The sequence below is a fragment of the Lemur catta genome, chromosome 1 (assembly GCF_020740605.2).
Source record: "Lemur catta isolate mLemCat1 chromosome 1, mLemCat1.pri, whole genome shotgun sequence".
Lineage (NCBI taxonomy): Eukaryota > Metazoa > Chordata > Mammalia > Primates > Lemuridae > Lemur > Lemur catta.
The window spans coordinates 131729987-131757261 of record NC_059128.1 but is presented as its reverse complement, the minus strand read 5'-3'; the positions used below and the strand labels follow the sequence as shown (position 1 = coordinate 131757261).

Below are 27275 nucleotides of genomic sequence, written 5' to 3'. Positions count from 1 at the left end.
TATTTAAAGAATGCAGTCTAGGTACCTTCTACAGGTGAATTAAACCTGAATTTCTAGAGAAACCAAACTTAAATTAGATTTTGAACACAAGCTGCAGGGTAGCCCTGTAATTTGGAGACCATACCAGTGATTCTGACAACACTGAATTACACAAGAGAATTAATGCATCGTGATTTTCATAGGAAGGATACAATGGAAACTAATGCATAATTACATGAGAAAAGGAAATTTCATTTTCAAATACTTGTAAGTATAATCAGTTGTTATAGAAAATGTAAAAGATCATAGTAGGCGTAAATAAAGCAGCTAGCCTTTCCCATACGAAGCTTGATTGTAAGAGATCTATTTTGTAAGGGAGAAGCAGGGACATAAAATCTGCATCAAGGCCTAAACACATCCCAGCTCTGCCACATACTAGCTAGGTAACCTGACCTTTGCACCTGTTTCCTCACCTATAAAATGGAAATAATAATAGGACCAACTCAGGGGTGTTGTGTGAATTAAATAAGTTAACATATGTATAGCCTTTAGAATGATGCCTGGGACATAGTAAACATTCTTTTTTCCTTCTCCTCTTTGATCACTTTTTCCCTCCTCCTCTTCATCCTCTTCTATTTTTCATATAAACAAGGGACAGATAAGCTATTTGATTAGAATTATGTATTATTCTAAACTTAATATTATAAACATGCAACCAGCAATATTCCAGTTGGAGATAAAATGCTGTGTTTACAGTGGATCTTCTTATTTAATTTTTAAAATTTATTTTAGGAATAGGGTCTTGCTATGATACCCAGGCTGGCTTTGAACTTCTGGGCTCAAGCAATCCTCCTGCCCCAGCCTCCTGAATAGCTGGGACCACAGGCGTGTGCCACCACACGTGGGTCTATGTTGGATCTTCTGAGTTTTTGTATTCAGCTATTTACAAGGGTCACAAAAGCCTCTATCTTATTAAGGGGGCCTACACCCATTAGATATCGTTTCCTTTCTTTTGATTTTTTTCATGTTCTTTTCTCCAAATTATTTAGAGACATTAGAATTTCCAGTCAATACTAAAGGTTAATAAAACTTCTTCAATTGAACAACTAGCCTGAAACTTCAAGAGGCCTGGACCTAATCTAAATGTATCAGGAAACTCACTGCACAATTGAAGATTCATCAAGAGTGACTTAGCAGATTGTAACTCAGTCTGGGCCCTCTGAATGAGAAACCCTGTGGTGTGACATGGGTGTCCAGCTGCTCAGAAGTGTTTTATGCTTGCAGATCAAAGATGAAGGAAAAGTCTCCTGGAAAGTGAATGTATAATCATGTCAGCTGTGGATTACACTAAGAAAATCAACTACTTGAACCCATGGAAATGTCCCAGAAAGGCTCAGAGGTGAGATGATCCAAAACCTAAAATAAACAATTTGTGCAAAGGCAGAGTCATTGGTTTCTAGCTACATATTAACTCCTTTGATAAATGGCATCCTTTTTCCAGAAAAATACTAATCTCTGAATTAAAGTGCTTTTAAGAACTGCTAATTAGTCATCAAAAAGTAACTATGTGAGATGATAGACATATTAATTGCTTTGATTATTGTAACCATTCTACTCTCTATATGTATTCCCATAACTTCATGTTGTAAACCTCAAGTATACACAATAAAATTTATTTTTTAAAAAAGAACAGCCAATTAAATCAAGAAATCAAATGTGCTAAATTTCTTTGCAACAATACAGGGAGATTTACAAAACTGTATTAGCTTGGATGTTTTAAAAAAATCAACCTCAATAAATGTTAGAAAACATTTAAATAAGGCATCCTTACTATTAGCTCATTCTTACAAAAATGTTAAACTGGAGGGGAAAGACAATTCTAAACTCTGTTTTCAACAGGTTTAATTAACTAATGAAGTGAGATTTAAACTGGCGATCCTTCCTGTATCTTCACATTCCACAATATGAAAAGCACTCACATACTAACTTAATAAACATGCTATAAAAAATAATATGTGACTTTCCTTAAGTACTCTTTTGAAGTGACATTTATCTTAATACTGGTCAGGTTAGTCTATTCTAACTGAACTTCAATGTTTTTAGGAAAAGTGCTTTGTAAACAACTCTAGACATGAAAAGAGTTTAAAGTCTTACCGTGATATTTCAGAATTCTGATGAATACCTGCTGCATATCAATTATCTAAATATCATCTGGAAATCCAATAGTTGACTCTCTGGCATACCCAAAATCCTACGTTTAAACTGTGGGAGTTACTTAACTTTGATTTCTTAGCAGCATAGGGTAATTCTAAGGTGCTGCTTTAGGAAAATCCTTAAAGTTTTGTGATTCTTTGATATTTTAAACAAAACTGAGAGTTTTCTTTGGGAAAATCGGTAATATTCTAGAAAACTCTTTACTAAAGTATATGCCACAAAACATTAAGCCCATGAGACGCTACTCGTAAAAAGGGCTTATGACCACACAGTGGAGAAATGCTAATATGAAATCTTAATAACCATCCTGAAAATTCTTTAGAACGCATGTTCTCCAAAAGCAGGGAATTTGCCCAAGCCCTATTCACTACTAGCGCCCTAAGCCTAGAGCAGAGTTTTGCAATTAGCAAGCATTCAGCAGGAATAAATGAATGAATGAATGAATAAACATTAAAGGCTTTGAATGGTTCTCCAGCAAGGAAATTTCTTTTTCTTTCACTGAAAGTATATCACACCTATTTGTTAACAGGAATCCTTTGTTTTTTTCCTGTTAACACTAGAAAACATAGTAAGCAAACAGCATAAGAAAAAAAGAAAGAAAAAAGAAAGCCTAGAGAAAAATACAACAAACATGTTAACTACCTCCACCCATATTAAAAAAAAAAAGAATTAAATGTAACAAATAAAACAGAAGCGTCTTGGGGACCCCCCTCCTTCCTTTCACTTCATACCCCACCTCTTCCCTCAAAATGAGGTAACCCAAGCATTAAGACTTATGTTCACATGATACTAACATCTTGGTCTGGGAAATCCTGATTTGGGGGATTGCTAAAGTCCCTTCAAGCACTAGGATTTTAGTTTATTTCTAGCTAGCATACATTTTGCAAGTGGTCATTTGTAAAGTTATCTACTTACCACATTAATACAAAAATGAATAAGAAATTAATTAAATAAAACACTACAATAAGACAATGGACAATTGATATAAAAAATGATGCTCATGAACAGCTAAGAGGCTTGTCTTTCAGAACAGAAAGGAAATACATATATACATATATATAAAATGACCTAAGAAAGTGTGGAAGTATTGATTACTTAACCTAGACTGACTGATTTAGGACCTAGTCTCCACAATTATAGACAAAATCACCCCTAACAATGTATATATTGAATTTTGACTTACTCAAGAAATCATCTGGGGCTGCAAAAGCAGAACCATGCCCAGATCAATGTCACAATATGTCCACATTTACATAATAGATGCTGCCAAGAAGAGAAGACCCTTTTCCTGAGCTGAATAAGTAGTTACTAATGACGATCTCTTTTATCAAGATCCAACATACTCTGAGGAGAAGCACACATGAGCTAACATAGTTTAATAGGAAAAGTACTATTTTTAAAAATATAGTTAATATCTTTCATAGTATTGTTTTGGTAAAAGTTTTTTCCCCTCAAATTTTCAAGTATCCTTATAGATCTTTCTAAATTGTCGTAGAAAAACATTTACTATGTTACTAACAAGACATTCATTCAAATATTTGTGGGTTTTGCTCCATATAACAGATAAAAAAGACTTAGCATAATCTATTTTCACACTTCCTGCTCTATTTCTTAAGTTTATGTATAAGTATGTTGACCAGTCAACTTAGTGAGAAAAAAAAATTGAACTCAGTACCTGTAGCTGTGTCAATAACCATGCATACAATTATAACAAGGACTAGAACAACAAAGAATAGCAAGATGTGTGGATGAATTTTCCACTTTATCATTGGTATTTGGTGTCACATAGTTTTAGAGAGAAATGCAAAGATTATGATTCCATTTTAATTTCAAGCCAACCCACTGAATTCTTCCTATGTTAAATACCAACAGGGAATAAAATAGAACCTTACTCTATATTTAGAAGTCTGTGAGCCCTTTCTCATATTAAAATGAATGAAATGAATTAGTATCTAAGAATGTTTATAAAAGAAAAATGTCAATTCCTACCTCCATTATCTTTTAGATGTAGTGCTATCTTGGTATCATCTGAAAGAGAAATTCAAAGTTATTATAACAGAAAAAATTTTTAAAGGAGAATAAATCTTATAACCAGTAATTGTCTACTAACAGCCTTGTCTGTAACATGACTAGATTTTGATAATTTATCGAGGTCATTTCTAGTTCAATGAGAGCAATTCCTAGCTTTACATGATATAGTACTAAAATTTCCTTCAGAGATTGTAAGACCAAGATTTTCTTAAAGTCTTGTTGATCGTTAAGTTCTGTGAGAAAAGTAAACAGTTATAACTTAAAATACATCTATTTTTTAATTTTCTAATGGAACTTATTGTGTTTAGACTCATAGTTATGACCTTATTTATTCATTTTTAAAATCAAGATCAAGAAAATTCCAAGTTAATTGGAATAGTCAAGATTTGTTGATATTTTCAAATTTAACTCCAAAAGTTAAATGCCTACTCATTGAAGAGATCTTATCCTGAATAAACAAAAGGTCAGATATGCTTTTTTATTTCAGTGGTTATATTTCATTCTAAATGGTAGAGTTTAAATTACAGAAATATTTTCACAGGCTTTAATATAACAATCCAAACCAATATGGATTAAAATCTAATGTTGCTTTTAAAAGCAATAAAATGCATTCAGCAGGTACCTTCTTCCTCACTTTATTCCAGTTAACCTTATAATATCCAATTAAATTTTAATTAAAGCAAAAGTTCCAAGTTTAATTTAACTTTCTATTTAAATAAAAGCAAGGCTTATGGCAATAAAAAGTAAGAACATTTTCTTTCCCCTCAAAGCTGACTCTTGACCAACTAGTCTTATATTTCTGCCCACTCCTTCATAGTGGTACCATTCAGAATAGAAAGTTATCCAATGTTGGCCAACACACTTTCTTCCTCCATTATTTGTGCCCATGCATTAACACTCTCTAGTATTTTTGCCTTCCCTAGAAGAGGAAATATTTTTCAAGGACATTTTCTATGACATATAAAGTACCCCTGTATAGGTTAGAGACCAACATAATTTACTAACTGGATTCAGGAAAATCTTAGAATTGTAGATGAGTACAATTATCTATTGTTCAGAATCCAAAATCAATAAACATTTCATGCGCACTTTGCCTTTCTATCCTGTGACTGCAATGTTGAATTCACTTACTACAAAATTTAGCCACATGAAAAGAAATGTGTATTTTTTTTTTCCTAGGGAAGAGGGGTCAAAAAACCAGAATCAACGGTAAAAGCTACATCTCAATAAAAGGCACAGTACTGTAAAAGAAACTCAACCATATTTTTAGTCCACAATTAATTCTTGTCTTTTTCCCCTTTAGAAATCCCTTAGAAACCCCGTTTGTCAAAGAACAACTTTCCCTCTAGCGAGTAGGAGCTACTCCAGTATATAGCAACACAGTGATTTGTCCCTTTTCTGGAAAAAAAAGGAAAATATCTCTTGGGCACCTTCTGTGGGGAGGCTGGTGGGCAGCTGGGATGTCGCTGCTCTCCTGGTGGTGGTTAAGACCCTGAATTGTGTGGTCGTCGCTCGAATGGTTGTGGTGGTTTGAGAAGAAGTTTCCACTGGTTCTGTATTCTCACACATCTTCTCTTTTGACTAGTAAGAAACAAAAAGGCAAACACTTTGAGTGATCATACATATATTTTTAGAAATTTCATCAAAGAAGTTAAGCTGTAAAGCACAGGCTCTCAAATCAAGACAGGGAATACATTACTTTTGTACAAGACTGTATTTATAGGTTTTGCTAACTTATAACATTTGTAAAATAGGAGAGAGGGAAAAATGGATGTAAAAAAAGCATTTCTACCCTTAGATATTTGAATTTCATCATTTACTGCTGTTAAGCTTTCATATTACTGTTTTTCTTGCCCTAAATTGTATATTGATATATTTATAAAAGACATGATGTCAAAAGGGAAAAGTTCATACCAGAAGAAAAACATGAGCATAAGGATGAGGTTTAAAACATGGTTAGGTATGTCAACAAAGAGTGGATTCCTTTCATATAGAACTGACAATACTAAATCCTAAGTACTAAGAACATTTTCACTGGTTAATAAAGAGTTCCTTAGTCAGCCTTCTCTTAATTAATTGGATACGATACAGATTCATTCACCCCTTCAAGTACCAACATCCTAGGGGTCTATTTAAGTCCCCAGATTTCAGTTCCTGCAGCTTCTCAGCCCCAATGATCTAATTATCTTCTCTGAGACTCCCCTTTAGTTGTCGTCCACACACCCTGGACCTTATTATCTTCAGTTGGAAATGCTTTAGTTCCGAAGTCATAAATTCAATCATCTTATTTCAGTCTATCCATGTACCTGTGAACTCAAATTCTTCCTATCCTTTGACTACTTTAGAAGGCACAAAACAATGATTTCCTCCCATCATTTCAATCTTTCTTGTCAGTAGCTTTAAGCATCTTGCTCTATTTTTTGTTTTTGTTATTTTCCACACCATCTTTTCAGGAAACCCCCAAAGCTGTCCACAGTAAAAGTTCTGCCTTTTCCCTGCCTGCTCCAAAGCCAGGCACAGCTGAGAACAGTCACACAGCTCTCCTACCGGGAGCTCTGGAAACGTCTCTCATGCATCCTCCGCTGGACCATCCATGCGGCTTGGCAACACTGCTAATCAGCTAAGTTTCTTCAGTTTCAGCTTTAAACCCTCTCCATTCTACTTAAAACTACAATCCCATAATGATTCTCCCAATTTTACCACATGAGTTCATCTTTTAGTTTTTTGATAAAAGAGCCATCATCAGTTAAATTTCTTTACAAATCAGCACACTCACTTGACTCTGTGCTGATCGACTTCTTTCCTCAGTTATGAGGGATGGGGGCCCTCCCTTATGGCTATTCTTTCAACCTGTGCTCCGGCCCAGCTCATCCCACCTTCTCAGGTATTGTGAATTTGCTCATTTGATCACATCTTTTCCTTTCAATATTTGCCATCTCTAGTTCTCCACTGACTTATTACCATCATCACTTAAATAAATATCTAAATCTTTAAATATCTCCTTAGTTACTTGACCTTCCAAGGTGTACTACTGCTACCTGCCTCATCAGGACTTGGAATAGATGTCAACTCTCCTATCTTGGTTTCTGTGACGCACACTGTCCTCAATTTTGTGATGCCTCTCTAACAACTTCTTTATTTTCTTTTATTTGTGTCTATTCCTTAAATGTTGGTGGTTCTCATGGATCTTTCTTGACCTGTTGTTTTACTCTATGCATTCTCTTTAGCACTCTCCTCCACATCCATGATATCAATTAATATCCTTATGTTGATTATTCACAAATCTGTATCTCCAGTCCACATTTCTCTCTTGGATTTCAGGTGCAAATAGTCATCTATTGACCGGACATGTGCATGTGAATGTCACGGACATTTCAAACTCAAGAAGTCTGGAATGGAATTTGCCATATATTATTTTCTCTTTCTGTTTCCATTGTCAATAAACAGAACTGTCAAATATCCCAATGTTTAAAGTAAACTCCTGGGCTCAGTTTACTTATGGCAGTAAATGCCAACTGAGATGCTAAATGGCCATCTTGTTACAAAACAAGTAGACTCTGGATAAAACATGAGTTTTAAAACATTTAGAATTTTCAGGAAGTAAAGAAAACCTTCAATCCTACCTTTCCATTGTCTACCCACACCAAAATAAAACAAAGCAAAAGCTGTGTTCTATAGAGAGAGTAGGAGCAATATATATTAAGTAAAAAAGCAGGGTTCGCCAAGAGTAAAAAAGCCAATATCAATATCACTCCAAGGAGACCATGTCTTGAGCCAGCAGTAGATGGGGGAGATCAATCTAAACCTCTCCCCCTCATATTAAGGCAGGGGCCTATGCTCTCCCCCAAACCCTGAGGGTCTCATTAGCAAATCGTCTTTGGTGGAAAGCAGCACCTATTTAGGTCCTACAGATTCACATGGAATAAAATCAGCCAAATATGCACTTTTAGTCAAAGAACGCAAAAAGGGTAAGAGCAGTCTGATAAAGAGTCAGCAAAAACAATGAACAACACAGACTACCAAAACTTTGATATTTTGGGGGATCATTCAATATGGAATATATAAAAATCATATATATGGAATATTTAAAGAAATGAAAGGTATATTTTAAAAATGAACTGTTCACGCAAGATTATAAAATGACTTGGCAGATTTAATAAAGTATCACATTTAAATTTTAGAAATGAAAGATACATTTATTAAGTTACTACCACAATGGATAGATCAAAAAAAAGATTAAACAAGATGAAGAATTAATAAACTGGCAGATATATCTGAAGAAATTTCCTGGAATACAGCACAGAGAAATAAGAAAATGGATGATATAAAGGAGGTAAAAAAAAATAAGGAAAAGATGAAAATGTCAAGCTTACCTTCAAAGAATTCAGAAGGTGAAAATAAAGAGAATGGAGAAGTGTGACTGAATAGCACATTTATCAAACTTGACAGCCAATACACTAGAAAAATCACATTTTTATTGAGCATACATAGAGCATTTATACAAATTGCCCATTACTATTTCATGAAAAATTTCCAACCAATTTTAAAAATCAGTATCACAGAGTATCTCCTCTGACAGCAATTCAATTAGGTTAGAAGTCAATAATAAAAAAGGTAAAATTTTAAAAGTCCCCACATTTTGGAAATATGATATAATTCACAATTCAATGTAATTCCAATAAAATGCTAATGAAGTTTATTGAATGATTGATCACAGATCTTGACAAGGTAAGTTTAAAATTTATATGAAAAATGAAAGCCCCAAAATAGACAAAACACTTGTGAAGAGAAAAATTAAGGAGACTTGTCCTATAGATGCCACTTTTTCTTATAAAATGATAACAGTTAATACAGTGTGATGTTTGTTCAGGTAATGACAAACTGAGCTTTAGAAGAGTAGAACCAAGAAACTATATATGAAAGAGATGAATTTGCAAGATATTGTCAAAAGAAAGGATTATTCAATAAATGGTGCTTGAAATTTGGCTAGTTATAAGGAAAAACTCCTACAATATTGGATTCCTTGCTTACATAATACATAAAAATCAATTTCAAATGAAATAAAGATTATAATGTGAAAGACAAAACTTTAAAACATTCAGAAGCAAATATATGAAAATAACTTAATGAAATTTGGTAGGAAAAGTCTTTTAAAACAAGATGCACATATATATAGAACTAACTATAAAATAAAAAGACTGATAAATTTGACACACTAAAATTGAGAATGAATGTTAAATAAATCACAGAGAAAGTGAAAAGAGAAACCAAAATTTGGGAGAATATAGAACTTGAGGTATTAGGTAGAACGAGAGAACAACAAAAATAACTAAAAGGTGTAAGGAATAGAAGTAAAAAAATAATCATATTATCTTAATATTTACAGAACCATCAAGAGAGAATCATCACTAAAGAGAGAACCAACTATTTTCAGACATATTTTTTAGCCCCACCCCCAGACATATTTTTAAATTAGTGAATAATGTAAGATAGTTGTATATAAGATCAATAGATCTGTCTGTTATATATAACCATCAGAGAAATCTAGTATCTAGAATAAAAATAAAAGGATAACTACCCAACAGAAAAATGAGAAAAAGACATGAACAGGTATCTTACCGAAGAGGAAAGACAGAAGAAACACAGAAGCCAAAAAGTGTGTGAAAATATGTTTGATTTCATTAATGATTAGAGAAATACAAATTAAGTCTGCATTAAGAACCATTTACATTGAGTAGATTTGCAGAAATAAAGAAATCTGACAATACTGGGATTGTCAGGAACACAAAACAACAGGAACTCATAGGAGTTTTAGTGCTGTAGTATAAATTGATATATTGGAAAATTTAGAAAATTGATACATTTGGCAGTATTTTTCAAGGTTGAACATTTACCAAACCCACCCTCAACAATTCCATTTTTAGGAATATCGAGACAGTTTTGGAGATTTGATTCAGGTGACATACATAAAATGTTTTTGTAAGAAGAAAAGTCTGGAAACAATGTCTGTAAACAAAAGGCTCAGTGAGAAAACTATGACTGTAAGAATGTAAGCTCCAGGAAGGGAGGGTTTGGCATGTTTTTGTTTGTTCATTTTCAATTTTTTCCTTTTTTTCTTTTTGCAACTGTATCTCATTATCTAAAAAGTGCCTGAGACATCATGAACACACAATAAATATTTCTTGAGTAAATAAGTGGTATATTCATGCCACAGAATAGATAGCTATGAAAATGATGAATAAACCACCACCATAGACACTAACTTGAATAAGGGTTTAAAGAAAACCCAAAATCTTGAGTGATAAACCCAAGATTCAGAGTAGTTTTATTTATTTTCAACAGGAATAGGCAGGGATGTGACGGAGCAGAAATATACTGCCAGTTTCATAGTCGTTGATGAATCTAGTTCTAAAATTGCGTAGTACAACCATGGCTTTTCTTTTTCTTATTGTGCTTTAGAATTACATTGATTTCATAAAAATATTTAAAAGATCTTTTTAAAGGAATATAAAAAGAAGGAACACTGAAAAACACTTTCATAGATTTTGTTTCTATTCAGCCAACTACCTACTGATTCTCCCACCACAACCATCATTGCCATCCCACCCCCAGCCCCAAGCCTCCCACTTCTACCACTGATTCAGTCCAGATCACTAACCTCTCTGATTCTGGTTATTGCAACAGGCAACTTATTGGCTGCTTGCCTTACAATTCATTGTTCACCCAAATCCAAGATGATTTTTCCAAATAGCCATTTGGATATTATTTCCTTGATTAAAACCCTTCAGATAGATTTTCCTTGCCTTTAGGGTAAAGTCCAAACTCCTTCAACTTGTCACACTTAGGGCTCTGTTTATCTCACCAATTCTCTTCTTTGCTTCAGTCACCCTTCAGGTTTCACCTTAAACATCACCTCCTTAAGCACACCTTCCTTTATCCTACTTAGGTCTCAGTTGCAGTGCAAATGGGATACAGACCTACAGATAGGACTGACTCGATCTGCCCTGGACAGATCTCCTGAGGCTTTGGTGACCAGCTCACAGTAAATCCCAGGCTTCTGTTGCCCCTTGATGCTTATCTGTAAGTAATAAATCCTCTTTATGTAACCTGTTGTGTATGGGCATTCTGCCTCATCAGACTCAGACAAGGTGGTAACCAGAACACGGTGAACCTGCTTCACAAACACACATAGTAGGTGCTCGTATTAGGATTTATACTATTGAACAAATTCATCTCACAGTGTCAGAAAGAAAACTTAATTCTAGTGTCAGGCAAGGAAAACAGACTAAAGTTGGTGAACTTTTTTACTTACCTGTAAAAACAGGGAAAGAATTGCTCACCATAAAGCTAATAATGTTGATAATTTAATTACACAATAAAAAAGTAACACAGGATATTACAGAATTCACAAGATTCTGAATTCCTTAAGAGGAGGGGGTAATTTTTTATCTTTGTGCTTTTAGTGGTTAGCACAGTCTACAGAATATGGTGAATTTTCCACAAATATACTTAAGAGGGCTTATAGTATGATGGGTTTGTCTCTATGTCCTATAATTCATAGCGACCCCACACTGAAGATCTGAATTCCATCCTCAATCTTTACACATATATAGTATTCATTTTCCACATTTTTTATTGAGGTAACTATGATTACATAAAAGAAAAAAATTACCTGAAAACACAACTATGGCTCCACAAATACATATTCCTTTTAAAGTATGTTATAAGTGAAGTGGGATAGATGGATTAATATATATCCCTGTAATTCCCCAAATGAATGTTGAAACGTTGCTTAAAGCTGCATTGGCAATACTATACTTCAAGAATGTTCTTAAAGATGTATTTCTCGACATCGTTATGAGACATTCCTCCCAAAAAATGAATTTTTAAAAAGCTTCTAGTAACCATAATAGTTTTTAAAATAGCATTTTGGCATAATTTGGTTTACTGAATGAGAAAACTTGTGTAATTGTTAAGAATTTTTATTCAGAATTCATGCCCTAACATTTAATGAAGAGAGAAGAAATACTTTTCTTCACGAACCTTATAGGATATCTTTATATGACCTAAAATGACAGTGTAAATGCAATTCACTGGAAAATGTTTAAACAGATTAAAATTGCTTCTGTAATTGTATACAATTGCTTGAATCACTTCATTGCATCCTTGTCTCCATCATGTTCACCTCTGAGTTAATGTTATACCATTTCTCTGTGTCAGCTATGGTATACCATTTCTCACTTACTATAGCACACCAGTTTGCTGTAACCAGTCATTTCCCCATACCATTGGTCTTGTTATTTGAGCTACAAAGAGGAACAGGAACAATGGCTTCCTAGATCTTAGAAAAGTAGCAAATTGTGTAAGGGAACGGCCCTTTGCTCATACAGATTCAATTCCTGGCTCTACTATTCCCTAGCCACTTACCTAACTCTCGAAACACCCACACTCCGCCCCTCCTCACCACCCTCACCCCACCCTCTTCTCTTCTTGGTAATATAAGGGTATTAACAGTGCCTGACTCATAGACTGGATGTGAGAATAAATTGAGGTAATACATATAAACAGTTCAGCCCCATGTCTGGCACATATTAGGGGTTCAATAACTGCTAGCTATTTTTTGTTAAATTAGATACGATTTCCATTAAGTTGTAGCAACTATGTATGTGATAGTTTGGTCCCAGGAATTTTGTTATAAGAAAGCACAGGTGTACCTCTTCAGGGCATCCACTGTCCACCCAGTCCTGCCGATGGCGATCAAATCCACTGGAACATCTTCAAAGAAGGCCACATTGCAGTGCAGAAAAGCAAAGTATGAGATGCAGGAGGGGGTGCAGAAATGAAAAGAAAAAGATTGGTAAATAGTTAATTCTCACAAGCTCAGTTTAGCACAACATAAACTTTCTTCCACAGAACTGGCAACTGGAGAAGCAGTGAAACATTTAGGGTGTTACTAGGTTATCACTCACTTCTTAGGTTGTCACACTATCAGCATCACACTTGGCAACAAATCACTCTGCTCAGGCAGACTACACTGCACAGAACACCTTGCTCCCTGCACAAAGGTGAGACCAATTGCTTTTCTGTGGAGTTGATTTTCTTTTTCCGCATATTTTTTCTTCATCATCAAAACAAATCAATCATACAATTTTTGCAGGTATCATTTTTCAAGATTTCAGATTATTTTAAGACCCATCATCACACAAACTCTTTGCTATCGTTCAGTAAAGTGTTAACTAAGTAGTTTTGGGTTTTTCAAACCCTGCACATTCCAAAGAACAAAACTAGTCCTTGGACCAGCTCTAAAGAGAAAAGCTCTAAACCCCTGGAATATCCTGCCTTGTAAGAGTGTGTATCTTGGGTCTTGGGCTGTGCAGGAGAGTTTATGCTGACAATTTGATTTATTGTGATTGTCTGGTTTTATTCACCTGGAACTGGGGCCATGCTTTATCAGTTTGACCTCTGGGGGAGCTGAAGACTGGGAGGTAAAGACTAGTCACAAGGGAGTTCCATCCTTATGTGACAAACCCTCAATGAAGACTCTGAACACCAAGGCTTGGGAGAGCTTCCTTGGTTGGCAATAGTTGTTGTGTGTTGTCACACATAGTTGCTAGGAGAATTAAGTGCTGTCTGGACAATTCTGCTGGGAGAGGACAACTGGAAGCTCATGCCTGGTCTCTCCTGGACTCTGGCTTTTGTGCCTTTTATTTTTGCTGATTTTAATCCATCTCCTTTTCCTGTAATAAATGTCAACCTTGAGTATAACGGCTTTTCGGAGATCCGTGAGTCCTCCTAGTGAATCACTGAACCTGAGTGTATTCTTGGGGATGCCCAACAACACGATTAGGTCATGTCTAAAAGGTGTAATTTAACAAGCATTGGGTTAATAAGATTTTGTTCACTCATATTCTCTTCCTTGACTAGAATAATTTTCTGTCTTCCTTACCTATCCTCATATAGCCCATTCATTTTCCAAGACCCAGAAATTACTATCCAGAGCACATTCTGAAAAGGTTCCACTACAGTAGTCCCCCCTTTTCTGAGGTTTCAGTCACCCATGGTCAACTGTGGTCCAAAAGTAGGTGAGTACAGTACAATAAGATATTTTGAGAAAGAGAGGGAGCAAGACCACATTCATATAACTTTACTTATAGTATATTGCTATGATTCTTCTATTTTATTAGTTATTGTTTTTAACTTCTCACTGTGCCTAATTTATAAATTTAACTTTATCATAGGTATAAATGTGTAGGAAAAAACATAGCATATACAGGGTTTGGTATCATCTATAGTTTCAGGGATCCATCCCGAGGATGTATGGAATGAATCCCCGAGGATATGGGAGGATTACTGTATTGCTGTGATCACATCTTACTTTACTATTTAACTTTTCTCCTTTATATCTAAATGTGCTTATGTTTAATTTATCAAACTTGATTGTGAACATTTTAAAGCTAGGGTCTTATACTGATCATATTATCCAGTACATCTAAAACATGATATCTTTTTTATGTGAGAAATTAAAAATATTTTTACTAGTCTGTTAGAATTAAGGATACATTGCTCCTGAATTTTACCTTATGCAAATGCATATCTACATACAGCATATAAAATCCATATTAATGTATGTTAATCTAAGTAGATATTTATATATTTTTCACAATAAATGGAAGCTGTTTAACTTCTGTCTTAAATTTTTTTATTGTGGTCATTATACTACTTTGCAACTTTTTCTTCTCACTTGTTTTGCAACCAGTACACATGATGGCTCTCTCTATGAATCCTAGCCAGAGCTTATGCACCATGGCATGAACAAGCATAATTTAATTCAAGTGGAATGTGAAAACTGTCCTGTCAACAAAAAAAGACCATATCTATCATTCTCTCCAGACATGACCCATTGAAGCTCAGCTATTTTATGCCTACCATCTGTGTTGAACAAGCTTAAGTGTGGAATAAACATCAGTGTATGACTTGGCACCCTAAGTTTGAGAATCCCCAGTTGGTCAAGGCCATCTCCGGTTACCCAATGAGAATCTGACATGTAACATCCATTTAATTCCAGATGAGTTAGATGACTGTTCCTTCTTATTTTTTTTTTTTTGTTTGTTTCAAGTTTGTTTAAACATTGAAGAATGTACTGACATTTTCTCTTGGAAGATGGGGATGTATCAAATTTCTACAAAAAAAATATTTTTTGGGAACCACCTGACCACATGTAATTCAATGGAAAAGATAATTTCAAAAATGCAGTTTGTTTTCACTTACTCTGTTCCAGATGTATCCATAGCCAGTGAGATATAATATATTTTATCTCATAACAAGACAGTACCAAATCTTAAATTTTTGTGTCAACTGAAATTTTGTCTTAGAATAATTAGTCCTTTAAATTGTAAAATTAACGCCAGGGAGAAGTGCAGAAACACTGCCGTTTGTTTGACTTATTATTTAAATAATCCTCCAATTATGTTGTGTGAAATTAGATTCTACTGAAAATATGAATCAATTAAGTAATTCATTTATTTATTCACAATCAATTCCCTATTAAGTGAAGTTTACTAAGGACTAAGATGGAAAAGACTGAGAATGGCAAAACAAGATTTGGTTTGAAAAGCTCATACTTTTTTGTAGCTTACTGTGCCTTAAGAAAAAAAAATGAATATAACTGGACCCTGCCTTTTCAGCATTTTTTATAGCTCAGTAATCTAAATAGCATCCAAAAGCAATTATAAACAAAAGAGCATGTGTGTGTGTCTGTGTGTTGTATAAATCATTAAGAAAAGCCATCTCCATATTATTTCTGAATTCTAAATAAACCAAAAATCATCTTTGAGAACACCTCCCTGTCTCCACTGAGCTGCTGTGTTATTTTTTCTGAGACACAAGGACATTAACCATGTCGTACTCCAGCACATTGATTTCCCAACATTTTAAACAGTGATTCAGAAAGAAGCTTCCTACTCTGGAATCACCTAGGATCCCTGCTGAAATGCAAGTTCATGCGTCTAACTGAATAAGATTCTCTGGCAATTGAGACACAGCAATTTTCATTGTAAACAAACACCCCCCCAAGGGATGCTCACCACATTGAAATTTGAAAACCACTAATTTCCTGCAGGACATGACCAGGTCCCTTGCCTGCTCCTCCAGCCTGTCTTCTGTAATCCATTCTCATGCCCTTTTTAAGAACAGAAAATTGCTTGCTTTTCTCTGAAGGTGCTATGCTCTTTTATGACTCTACCTCTGAACATACTATTCACATATTGCTGGAATACCCAATTAGTAAATTCAATTCAACTCGAGTCTAATCTACTGCAAAAAACAGCTCCTTCTTCCACCTAGCAGAGCCAGCAACCCCTCCTCAAAGCTCCCCAGCACCAAGTACCTGTCTGTTATTATACTATAATTGGTTGCTTTTGAGCTTATATTACAAGACTTCCGTTCTAGAGTCAAACTGCTTGAGTTAGAACTGGGGCTCAGGCACAAAATAGCTGTGTGATATTAGACAAGTTATTTTTCTTTTTTAAAAAATAATTTTATTGCATGTTGAAAAATTATATATATTTATGGGGTGCAATGTGGTATTATGATATATGTATGCAGTATGAAATTATTAAATCAAGCTAATTAACACATTATCTCAGATACTTAGTATTTTTTCAGGTGAGAATATTTGAAATTTACCCTCTCAGCAATTTTGAAATATACAATATTCTGTTATTAACTACAGTCACCATGCTGTGTGACAGGTCTCAAGAACTGTATTCCTCCTGTCTTACTGGAACTTTGTTTCCTTGAGTTATTTATTTTTCCTTTCTAAGCCGGTTTCTTCATCTGTAAAATGAGGCAGGAAAAGTTCCATAAGGATTAAAGGAAGAGTGTCTGTGTGGTACATAGTAAAGATTCAATGTTAGCTGTTCTTAATAAACAATATCTTTGTTGTATGCATGTACCAAAGTTGACAATTGTAGAAAAATTAATAAATGAGATTTTCACTTCATAGACAGGATTTAGAAAATGTTTAGGAGTTAATCTTATGTACCATATTAATGTGAAATGTGTTTTATAATATAAAGTCCTTTATCATCATATTTGGGAATTAGTGTCATAAAATGAGAGAAAATCTAAGCTTCTATCACATGTGGGCTAAATCTGTATTCAATATTTATAAGTAGACAGACACTATGTGGTTTTGTAAATATTCCTCAAAAATTTGATTTCAACAAAATTTGAACTCTTTACAATAGGAGGATGTATTTATTTCCAAGTTATTCTTTTCTCACTATTATCTAATTCTAAACAAACTGATACAGTATCTCAAATTAATTGTACTAATCTCCACTCAATTTCAATTGTGTGTTGATTTAAAGCCCCTAGGGACCATGTTAAGTGAACCCCATAAAATAAGGCAGCCTAGAAAACAAACAATATCGTCCTAGCTTGCAGCTTCTATCAAATCAAGAGATAAAGTATAAATTTTCTCTATCTTTAATTTATGTCAATTTTGTAGAAAGTGTTTCACAAATAGGACTTATTTTGCAAGGGTGATATAGTTGTATGAAGGAAACAGAGTAAATGTTGAGATATATACACAAGCAATAAATAAGGATTAAAAATGAAGTGCATGTCTGACTGAGCAATTGTACATGTGTCATTTCACCAGTGAGAGAAAACATCTACAAAGAGAATTTAGGAAAGAAACTTCACAGAATCCTATTAGGAATTATTTGGATCCTATTAGTTGCTAGAATCAGTAAACTTTTTCTGTAAAGGACCAGATAGTAAATATTTTAGCATTTGTGTTCGTCCCCACTAATCACCACTGTAGCTTGCAAAAAGACACAGATAAATGTGTAAACAGTTGGATGTGGCTGTGGGCCATAAAGCTTTATTTACAAAAACAAGAAGTGGGTCATATTTTTAATTCACTTGCTGTGGTTTGCTGAACTATGTTCTAGACTATCATGTAAAATAAAGATCTATAAAATTCTGAAGATTTTCAGACAAATACCTTATCATGGTATCTCATGATTTATATGGTTCTTGCATCCTCAGAATTATTTACCAGCATATGCTATCTTAATGGAAAAAATCAATTGTACATATAGCAAATTTTCTTGCCACAGTATGCAAAAGTGTGAAAAATGATCCTTCAGCATCAAAGAAATGGAAAGATACTTTACAAAGATGTGTAAGTACTTTAGATGAGATGATAAATACCAGTGATTATATTAATAAATAGTGATTACACTAATAACATTTTATAAAATAGGTAATGGGTGGTATGAAGAAGCTATAAGATGGGGAAATTACTTCCTTTTGAAATACTGAAAAAAATAATTGTAAAGGTAGGTAAATCTATTGATTTCTGTGTATTTTGTAATTGGTTCCCTTATTTATAAATAATAACTTCTGTTTCTCCTTTCCAATAGTTATCTCTTAATTTATGTTTCTTTTCTCTGTGCATTTACTAGAATTATAGGATTATGTTATATAACAGTGGTGATCACATCCTTGCCTTCTTGCTTATTATTAAGTGTAGTGTTTCTGGAGCTTCAGTGGTCCATATGTTTTTTATGTTGCTGCATAATAATATTTGTTATTGCACTTAGTAAGTATCCTTCTATTTCAGTCTGCTAATACTTTTACTTAGGAAGAAAAGGTTGGATTTTATCAAATATTTTCTTCCATCTGTCAAGATGACCAAATGAGCTTCAGTACCAGTGCTAATTGCATAAATAGATTTCTTTAAACTAAACCATATTTGTATTCATGAAATAGAATTTATTATTTGACCATATTTTAATTATTTTTACTCTCAGTTGGATTTGACTTTTAACTTTTAAAATTCTATACTCATAAATAATATCGGATATCCATAAATAATCTACAGCTAACATCATACTTTATGGAGAAAGACTGAGAATGCTTTTTATTTTTGAGGTTATAAACACAACACGACCACTCACTACTTCTGATCAACATTGAACTGTATCTGTTTCAAGAGGCAAGGAGAAGTTAGAACCCAAGAAATGAAGCTTTGGGAAAATAGTCAAACCATTGATTGCTTCCTGCCTTGTGTCTTGCTGATATGAATGCAAAGAAAAATGATAAATCAACTCATAGCTGGACTATGGGGCAAAAACAAGGCAACCATTCCAGGTTATAGAAGAATTATTGAACAGTTGAGATTCATACTGACCTTCATTAGAAATACAAAATCATATTTTTTAAAATTATTTCAGCATATTGTGGGGGTACAAAAATTTAGGTTACATATATTGTCCTTGCCCCCCCGACCCGAGTCAGAGCTTCAAATGTGTCCATCCCCTAGACAGTGCGCATCGCACTCATTATGTATGCATACACCCATCCCCTCCGCCACCCACATCTGCCCGACACCCGATCAATGTTATTCCTAAATGTGCTCTTGGGTGATGATCAGTGAAACCAATTTGATGGTGCAGAGAGACAGGAACACTCATACACTGCTGGTGGGACTGCAAACTAGTGCAACCTCTGTGGAAAGCAATATGGAGATACCTTAAACAGATAAAAGTAGACCTACCATTTGATCCAGCAATCCCATTATTGGGCATCTACCCAAAAGAACAAAAGACATTCTATAAAAAAGACATCTGCACCCGAATGTTTATAGCAGCGCAATTCACAATTGCAAAGATGTGGAAACAACCCAAGTGCCCATCAATACATGAGTGGAGTAATAAAATGTGGTATATGTATACCATGGAGTACCACTCAGCTATAAGAAACAATGGTGATATAGCACCTCTTGTATTTTCCTGGAGAGAGTTGGAACCCAAAATCATATTTTTTATAATGTTGGAAAAAAGCAAATGATTTCACTAATACAAAGTCAGTTATAACCCACAGAATACCTTAGTGTTAAATGTTCAGAGTTGAACGGGTAAATTTTGGGAGTAGGGTGGAAGTTGTAGGTTATTTTAAAAAGATGCAGACATTCGTCTTTTGAAAACACCAGGATAAGTATATTCTACCAAATGAAACCAGACACAAGAAATTATAAGCTCTAGAATTTCCAGAGGATGGAATTATATGTGCTGGGGCTTAGATGAGACTGAAACACAAATAAAAACAATGAAGCCAACATTTTCATTGACACCTTCCCTTGCTTTTCTACAAATTGCCTTCCAAATAATTTCCCTCTAATTTCTAACATACTTTAGTTGCTTATCTTCTGTTTTACTGAAGTCCCTTTTATCATCCCATCCTACTCTCACGTCTTCAGGGAGATTCAACCCAAGCTGCTTTTCCCAGGAAATGTCCCTTGATCAAAGAGTTTCCTTTTCTCAACTGCAACTCCGAACAAGGTCAACAGCACCCAGCTTATGGACAGAAAATTTATTATCTAAGAGAAACTTTATAACTAGAAATATGAATACAAAGGCTTCAGTTTACCAAGAGCTATTAAGATTTAAAATCAAGCTTGTTTTTCTAATATTATGAAGAAAATATTTCTTCATTGATTGATCCTAAATATGGCTCTGGTTCAAAACACATTTTAATTTCTTATTTATGAAAAAGACTTTCAGCCTCTTATTTAGAAACACCATAGCTCTTCAAAGATAAATGATACTTTGAGGCTGAGGGTATGGTTATTGAAGGAAGACCAAGATTACAATTAAATAGATGGTTTTATTTTGTTTCTTCAAATCATATAAACATGAATAAAATGTAGCATCCTTTTTATTTTAAAAAAGGATGATTATATTTATTGGTATATTATTTCTAAGAGTAAAATTAGTCATTTTTGTAGCTTTTAGCATATGTGATTATAAAAGGAGTATTGCATTAGAAAAACACTGCTATTTTCCACTTAACTAAATGTACAATTCCTGAGTCTTCTGTCTAGGCAGCAAATTAGCACATCCTGAAGAATCTGAGAGCACAGCCCATTACTGTGTCACATTGGAAAACAGGTCCGACCTTGCCACATCTGACTCCCTTTCCAAGTTTAGGCACTAAGAACAACGGAGACTCCAGCCTAGAATTGACAATTAACAAGTCGATTAATAATTTTCAAAACGCTACTGGGGCACTGCCAGCAAAAAAACTATTGCATCTTTTAATATGGCTATAACGGGAAGAAGAGAGGGAAAAAGTGCGTCACTAACACTGTTCGAGCATGTAATAGTTGACATGAACTGTGTTCAACAACTGTCAGTTACATAATTCCCACCCCAACTTGTCACTATTTCTCAAAATTATTCCCATCTGGATACTTCAAAAATTTGGGGCTGTATTATTTAGCGGAAAGGCCATAAGCTTTAGAATTGCATACATAAAACAAGGGTCAGTTTTTAGCTCTGCCATCCATTGTTATCCATGGCAAGTTAATGGGGGAGATTACTGAGTGGCATCTATGGTAATTTGTTATTAGAGGTTTGATGTTTGTAAAGTGGGAGATTGTAAAAATCTATCTTTGCCAAGTCATGGTGAGGATTTAATGAAATAACGTTGATGAAGCACTCATTTGGGGTTTGACATAGTAGGTGCTGAGGCAATGAAAGTTATTTTAGACTGCTTATTGAAAATAAAAGATATTGTAACCTAATCTATAACGGAAAATCTACACAATATTTATTCTCCATGTTCTGATCCAGGACTTCAGCCTCTTTACCCACCAAAGTCAGGGTTATAAAGCAGAGATGATAAACCCTCTCTTTTGGATGAATGGATTCTTTCAGAATCTAAAAGTTCCTTGCCAGTTTCCAACTTTGCTATCTTGGTAGGACAGAAGTGAGAGATAAGACTTCAGGAAAAGAATGAAGAAAAAGAAAAAAGATTCCTCCCCATGGCTGTGAGCCACTCAAGCAAACAGTAACAAATAAAACTACTGGAAGTTTCAAGATCCCGTTTTTGACATACTTTCTTAAAAATTCTTGACTTCATACCAAACGTTATACTTGAATAGCACCTTCAAATGCATAAAAGTCAACAGGAAACAGCTGTAACTTTTACTTAGTTGGCAGCTTAGAAAAAGAAATGTAAAGTCTTGGGGGTTTAGGTGTATTGTGCCTCTGTAAAATGCTATCCTGTTGCCAATAAATTTCTATTCAATGGTGCTCGGTTCTGTGGATCCTGGTCTTTCAGGAGCCCAGCAGTTCAAGACCAACCTGGGCAACAGAGAGAGATGTGGTGGCATGTGCCTGTAGTGCCATCTACTTAGGAGGCTGAGGCAGGAGGATTGGTTGAGTCCAGGACTTTGAGGTTGCAGTGAGCTATGATCATGTCAGTGTACTCCAGCCTGGGTGACAGAATGAGACCCCATCTCAAAAAAAAAAAAAATTATTATGCCCTCTTTATTATAAATTTGTGAGCTCCCCTGGAAGGGTCAGTTTCTAAAACTGCACCAGGCTCAGGTCCTTAAGTAGACTGCCAACACAGTAATAGCAAATTTATTCCATTTTAAGGAATGGTTCTGGTCATAAAATAGTGTTTTTCCTTATTTCCTTGCTTTTTCTACATCAGATTTATCAGGCATATAAAATATCAAATTACTAAATGCTAATTCTATTAGAGTTTCATGCAGCTCATGTGTACCAATGTTCTATGTCTTATTAAAGACAGCAAAAAAAAAAAAGATTTTAAGAATTTGGGTGTGAAACGATTTTCTGCTTCATAAAATACAGTTAATGTCACCTTATGTTAACAGAAGCATTCTTGGATATGCAGCTTTTTCTTAAGATGTGCTTTTAATAAAATTGACTTGGGATTTCAGAGCATTCCCTTTAACCCAGAAAGAAAAATATTTGTAGCAAAAGCACATGCAGAATGCATATACAGACCTGAGCCTTCATGTTAGTCTAAACTTCTACTCACAACACTCATGAATTCAACACCTTCAAAAATGTTTCTATCATTCACTTGCCAACACTATTATATCAGTTTGACTTGGTCCTTCATTTGCTGTCTGCTGTTTACTCTAAGGAATACTCATTAAAGTATTTATTTACCCAAGTATCACTGTTTGCTTTGTTAAACCCCTCAAAATCAGGTAGTCAATATTTTTTCCCAACTAGTTTATTGTGAGTACATATTTCACTTTTCTTTAAATTAATCCGCAAATATGTTATGTATCCTCCATTGATCTAGCATTGATCTAACCTTCTCCTGTAAAGGTTGAGATAGTAAAGATTCTGGGCTGCGGGTCATATGGTCTCTGTCACAGGCATTCCATTATGAAGAATAACTGCACTAACCCAGAAATTCTAGCTCGGAATATGTTAAATTCTGAACATACCAAATGCAATGAAAACCTAAACAGTAGCAGGGAGTGGACGGCAATCAGAATATCAGAATGGGATTAGGGAAGGGAATCATATAATTTACAGGACAAATCATTACACGTTTGAGAGATAAAGGAGGTGCTAACTGAACATGACACTAAGACAGGCCTACAGGCAGGCCTGTTCCAGAAAACTGGGCCCGTGGAGTCTGGGGCATGTATTTGATTCTTATACTTCACAGACATCACTGGTCTCTTTACAGATTCTGTGCTCAGTTTCAGTAAGTCTTTTCAGGCAAGTGTTCTTGCATAGTTACCTCTGACCATGTATGCATTCTTTTCACTTTGTCATTTTAGATTATGTAGGTTTATGTTTGCTTACTAAAGTGTGAAGTATCTAAAATATTTTCAGCCCATTCTTCTAAAATGTAGCATCAAAGTTTATTCTCTTTTTTCACAGATCATGTGCATGGGTTTATGAAGCTGATGCACAGGTAAATTTATGCTCTGATCTAGGAGTAGAAAAGCGTTCAGAATCAAGTTATTTAGGAGTAATTCTCCTACACAAAATAACAATTTCATACATTTTTGCTGTATGTAATTTTAATTAATTATTTGCAAATCTTCTTTTTTTATCCATGACAACCCTTTATATGTTATTTTTATTACTTTGCTCAATTGGGGTTTTTACTTTTTTATGAGGACTCTATCTTGTCAATTATGCACTTTGCATGAACATAACCTCAATTATTGCCAACGGCAATTTTATATGTATCTTTTATAACAGGCCATTGAAATGTTTTAAATGGAGCTTGGTATAAATAAGCTAATAAAGCCTTTATAGCAGGCCAGGGAGGGGCTGTGTCCTCCTTCCTGATGGACAGCTACTGCTTAGAATTGCTTATCCAGTCTGTGCACACACTTGGGAAGGCTCCATGTGCTAAAATTTCAGCCCTGGTATTTATTTATTTTTCCATCTTTCCAACCATCCAGCCTACAAAAACAACAAAAATAATTATTTTAAATCCTGGCTCCACCAATTCCTAGTTTCATGACCTTTCATGACCTAAGCTCAGTCCTCTTAATTCTTATTTACTTAATTTATCAAACAAGGATCCTAACACTTTACTCTTCACGTGATTGCAAGATTTGAGTGAGATTAAAAAGATTAATAGACTTTGGTGGCAATAAAGATTTTCATGGAATGCCATGTACACAGTAAATATAAAATAAAAGGTAGCTATTATAATAATAATTTTAAGCATCTCCAGGTATAAGGCATTCCTACCCTTAAAACAACCCTCCTGTCCTTTCCATCAAAGCCCTCATGACTTTGCATCAGCACCAGCAGCAGTGAGAAATCTGGGCAGTGATGAAATAAACCTCTGTATTAGCAGAGTGCAGAGGAGGAACAGACTAATTCTGATGACGGCATGGGTCATTACAGAGGTCTTCCTAGTAGTGAGAAGACATTATTTTAGGAATATAAAATCTGTGTATTTTTAGGACAACCTATCATTAGAAATTGTTGCAGTCAAGGTCACGATTGATGGAGAGAATAGTTCTCCCTTGACTATGAATTGTCATTGAAGGAAAAATGCAAGAACTGAGGTGAAAGAAAAAGTGGCTTTCTAAGAAGGAGGAAAAAAAAAATGAGTCTCATTAATCCAGAGTCTGCCAATCACTTTCTATAATATCCCAGAAAAGGAAAATTTGAATGTTAATCTTTGTTCAACTAATAAATCTTATTTTTATCCTAAATAACCCTCTTCTTTGTCTTCCCTCATAATATATACCAGCCTGGTCAGATTGCCCTAGAATCATGTAAAAAGATACATCTAGCTTTCTTGCACTTTTCCATGAATGACAGAATTCCTATCATATAATTTCCCTCAAAACTCTGGGCAGGCCTTTTAGATGGGCAAGATTATATCTCTGACTCAGGACTTGACAGAATATAAACCCTTTAGAATTTAGAAAACATAAAAATCTATCAAGAAATATATTCTTAACAAGAAATATAAAATAGGCTGGGTGCAGTGGCTCACACCTGTAATCCTAGCATTCTGGGAGGCCGAGGCAGCAGGATCACTTGAGCTCAAGAGTTTGAAACCAGCCTCAGCAAGAGCGAGACCCCGTCTCTACAAAAAATAGAAAAATTAGCCAGGTGTGGTGGTGCATGCCTGTAGTCCCAGCTACTGGGGAGGCTGAGGCAGGAGGATCGCTTGAGCCCAGGAATTTGAGGTTGCAGTGAGCTCTGATGACAGGACAGAGCGAGACCCTGTCTCAGGAGAGAGGGAGAGAGAGAGAGAGAGAGAGTGAGGGGGGGAAGGGAGAGAGAGTGAGAGAAAAGAAGAAAAGAAAGAGAAAGAAAGAAAGAAAGAAAGAAAGAAAGAAAGAAAGAAAGAAAGAAAGAAAGAAAGAAAGAAAGAAAGAAAGAAAGAAGGAAAGAAAGATAAAACAATCATATTTAAACTTTTGTGTTAAAATATGATTATTTTAATAGCTTTTAACAAAGGCAAAAAATCAGAAACCATCCCAATGATATTTTTATAGTTTTATTAAATAAATATTGAAAAAGCTGGCCTGAGTATGAATATACTGGCTTTTAAATGTCTTTCTATATCTTAACATTAGATTCCCAGCAAAACAAATAATTAAGCAATAAACTACTTATGTTAAATGTTCTCATTTACCATATTATCGATCTTTTCAATGGAAAACTGTTAATCTAAGGTTCTCTCAATATTCAATTTTCTTAACAGATGTCAACTGTGAACTTGGCTTTTTGTTTTTAAATTTTTATTTCCTTGTCCTCTAAGGATCATGTTTTTTTCCATAATAATTTTGCACCTACTGTTTTTAAAGTGAACAAATGCAATTGTGTTCTTTGGCAATTAACTTTTAATTATTTCCAGGGGAACTCATTTTATTAGTGCAAGCAAGCTAAGGGAATGGAATATATAATTTAGCATTAACATTTTAAAATGTTCCATTTTTATATATGTTATAATAAATTTCTTGAAGTCTAGTTTTCTAAATTATAACCATATAAAATGTAGTCACCACAGTTGGTTAACACATAAACAAAACTTTAAAATCACTTGGATAATCTTGAAAAAGCAGTTATAAACATATGTGTGCTAAATAATTCTACAGATTTCATCCACAGTTTGCCAAATGGTGCTCAGATGGAAAGCAAACAGCATTCGCTGACTAAAAAATTAAAGACAACTTGAAAGAATGCCTTAATATTTCAGGTGGGACTCCATTATCAGGAGACTTGGCTCAAGCATCTATTTCTTTAGAGTTTAAGAAAAAGAAAACTGTTTTCTATTCTTTAATCACGTGTCTTATTAGAGACTGGCGGATAGCCCAGTGGCCAAAAGGAGACAGAGATCAAAATGTGAAAGAATTCATGTATTTTATAACTAAAATCTAGTCAATCAAATGCTGCTTTCCAGAGGAAAGAGATGTAGCATATATATTCAGCACTGAGAATTTTCTGCTTCTGAAATATTAACTTTTGAATTTTTCTGATGAATAACTAAATTGTCCTAATATACTTTAATATACATATTTCCTCTTCTTCTTTTAAAATATATTTGTTTCTTTGTTTATTAATTGATTGATTCTAGGTAATGCGTTCATGTGGTAAAAATTCAAATCCTGTAAAAGGGATTATGATGAAATGGTAACATGCTCTTTATGACAGTTTCCAACTCATGGCAGTTTCCCCAAAGAGAAACCCTATTACTAGTAGCTTATATATCTTTTCAAA

General features: G+C 34.5%; 1 protein-coding gene across 4 annotated transcripts in view; it reads right to left on the bottom strand.

Annotated features, from left to right (window-relative positions):
• The window catches only part of PLXDC2 (plexin domain containing 2), a 374582-nt gene that overhangs the window by 42061 nt on the left and 305246 nt on the right, over nucleotides 1-27275 (bottom strand). For all 4 annotated transcript variants that reach the window (XM_045534450.1, XM_045534460.1, XM_045534432.1 and 1 more), the window contains 3 exons: nucleotides 12939-12999; nucleotides 5655-5805; nucleotides 4183-4221 (listed from right to left, as the gene is read on the bottom strand). In XM_045534450.1, the coding sequence (XP_045390406.1) occupies nucleotides 4183-4221; nucleotides 5655-5805; nucleotides 12939-12999 (251 nt within the window). The remainder of the gene's footprint in view (nucleotides 1-4182; nucleotides 4222-5654; nucleotides 5806-12938; nucleotides 13000-27275) is intronic.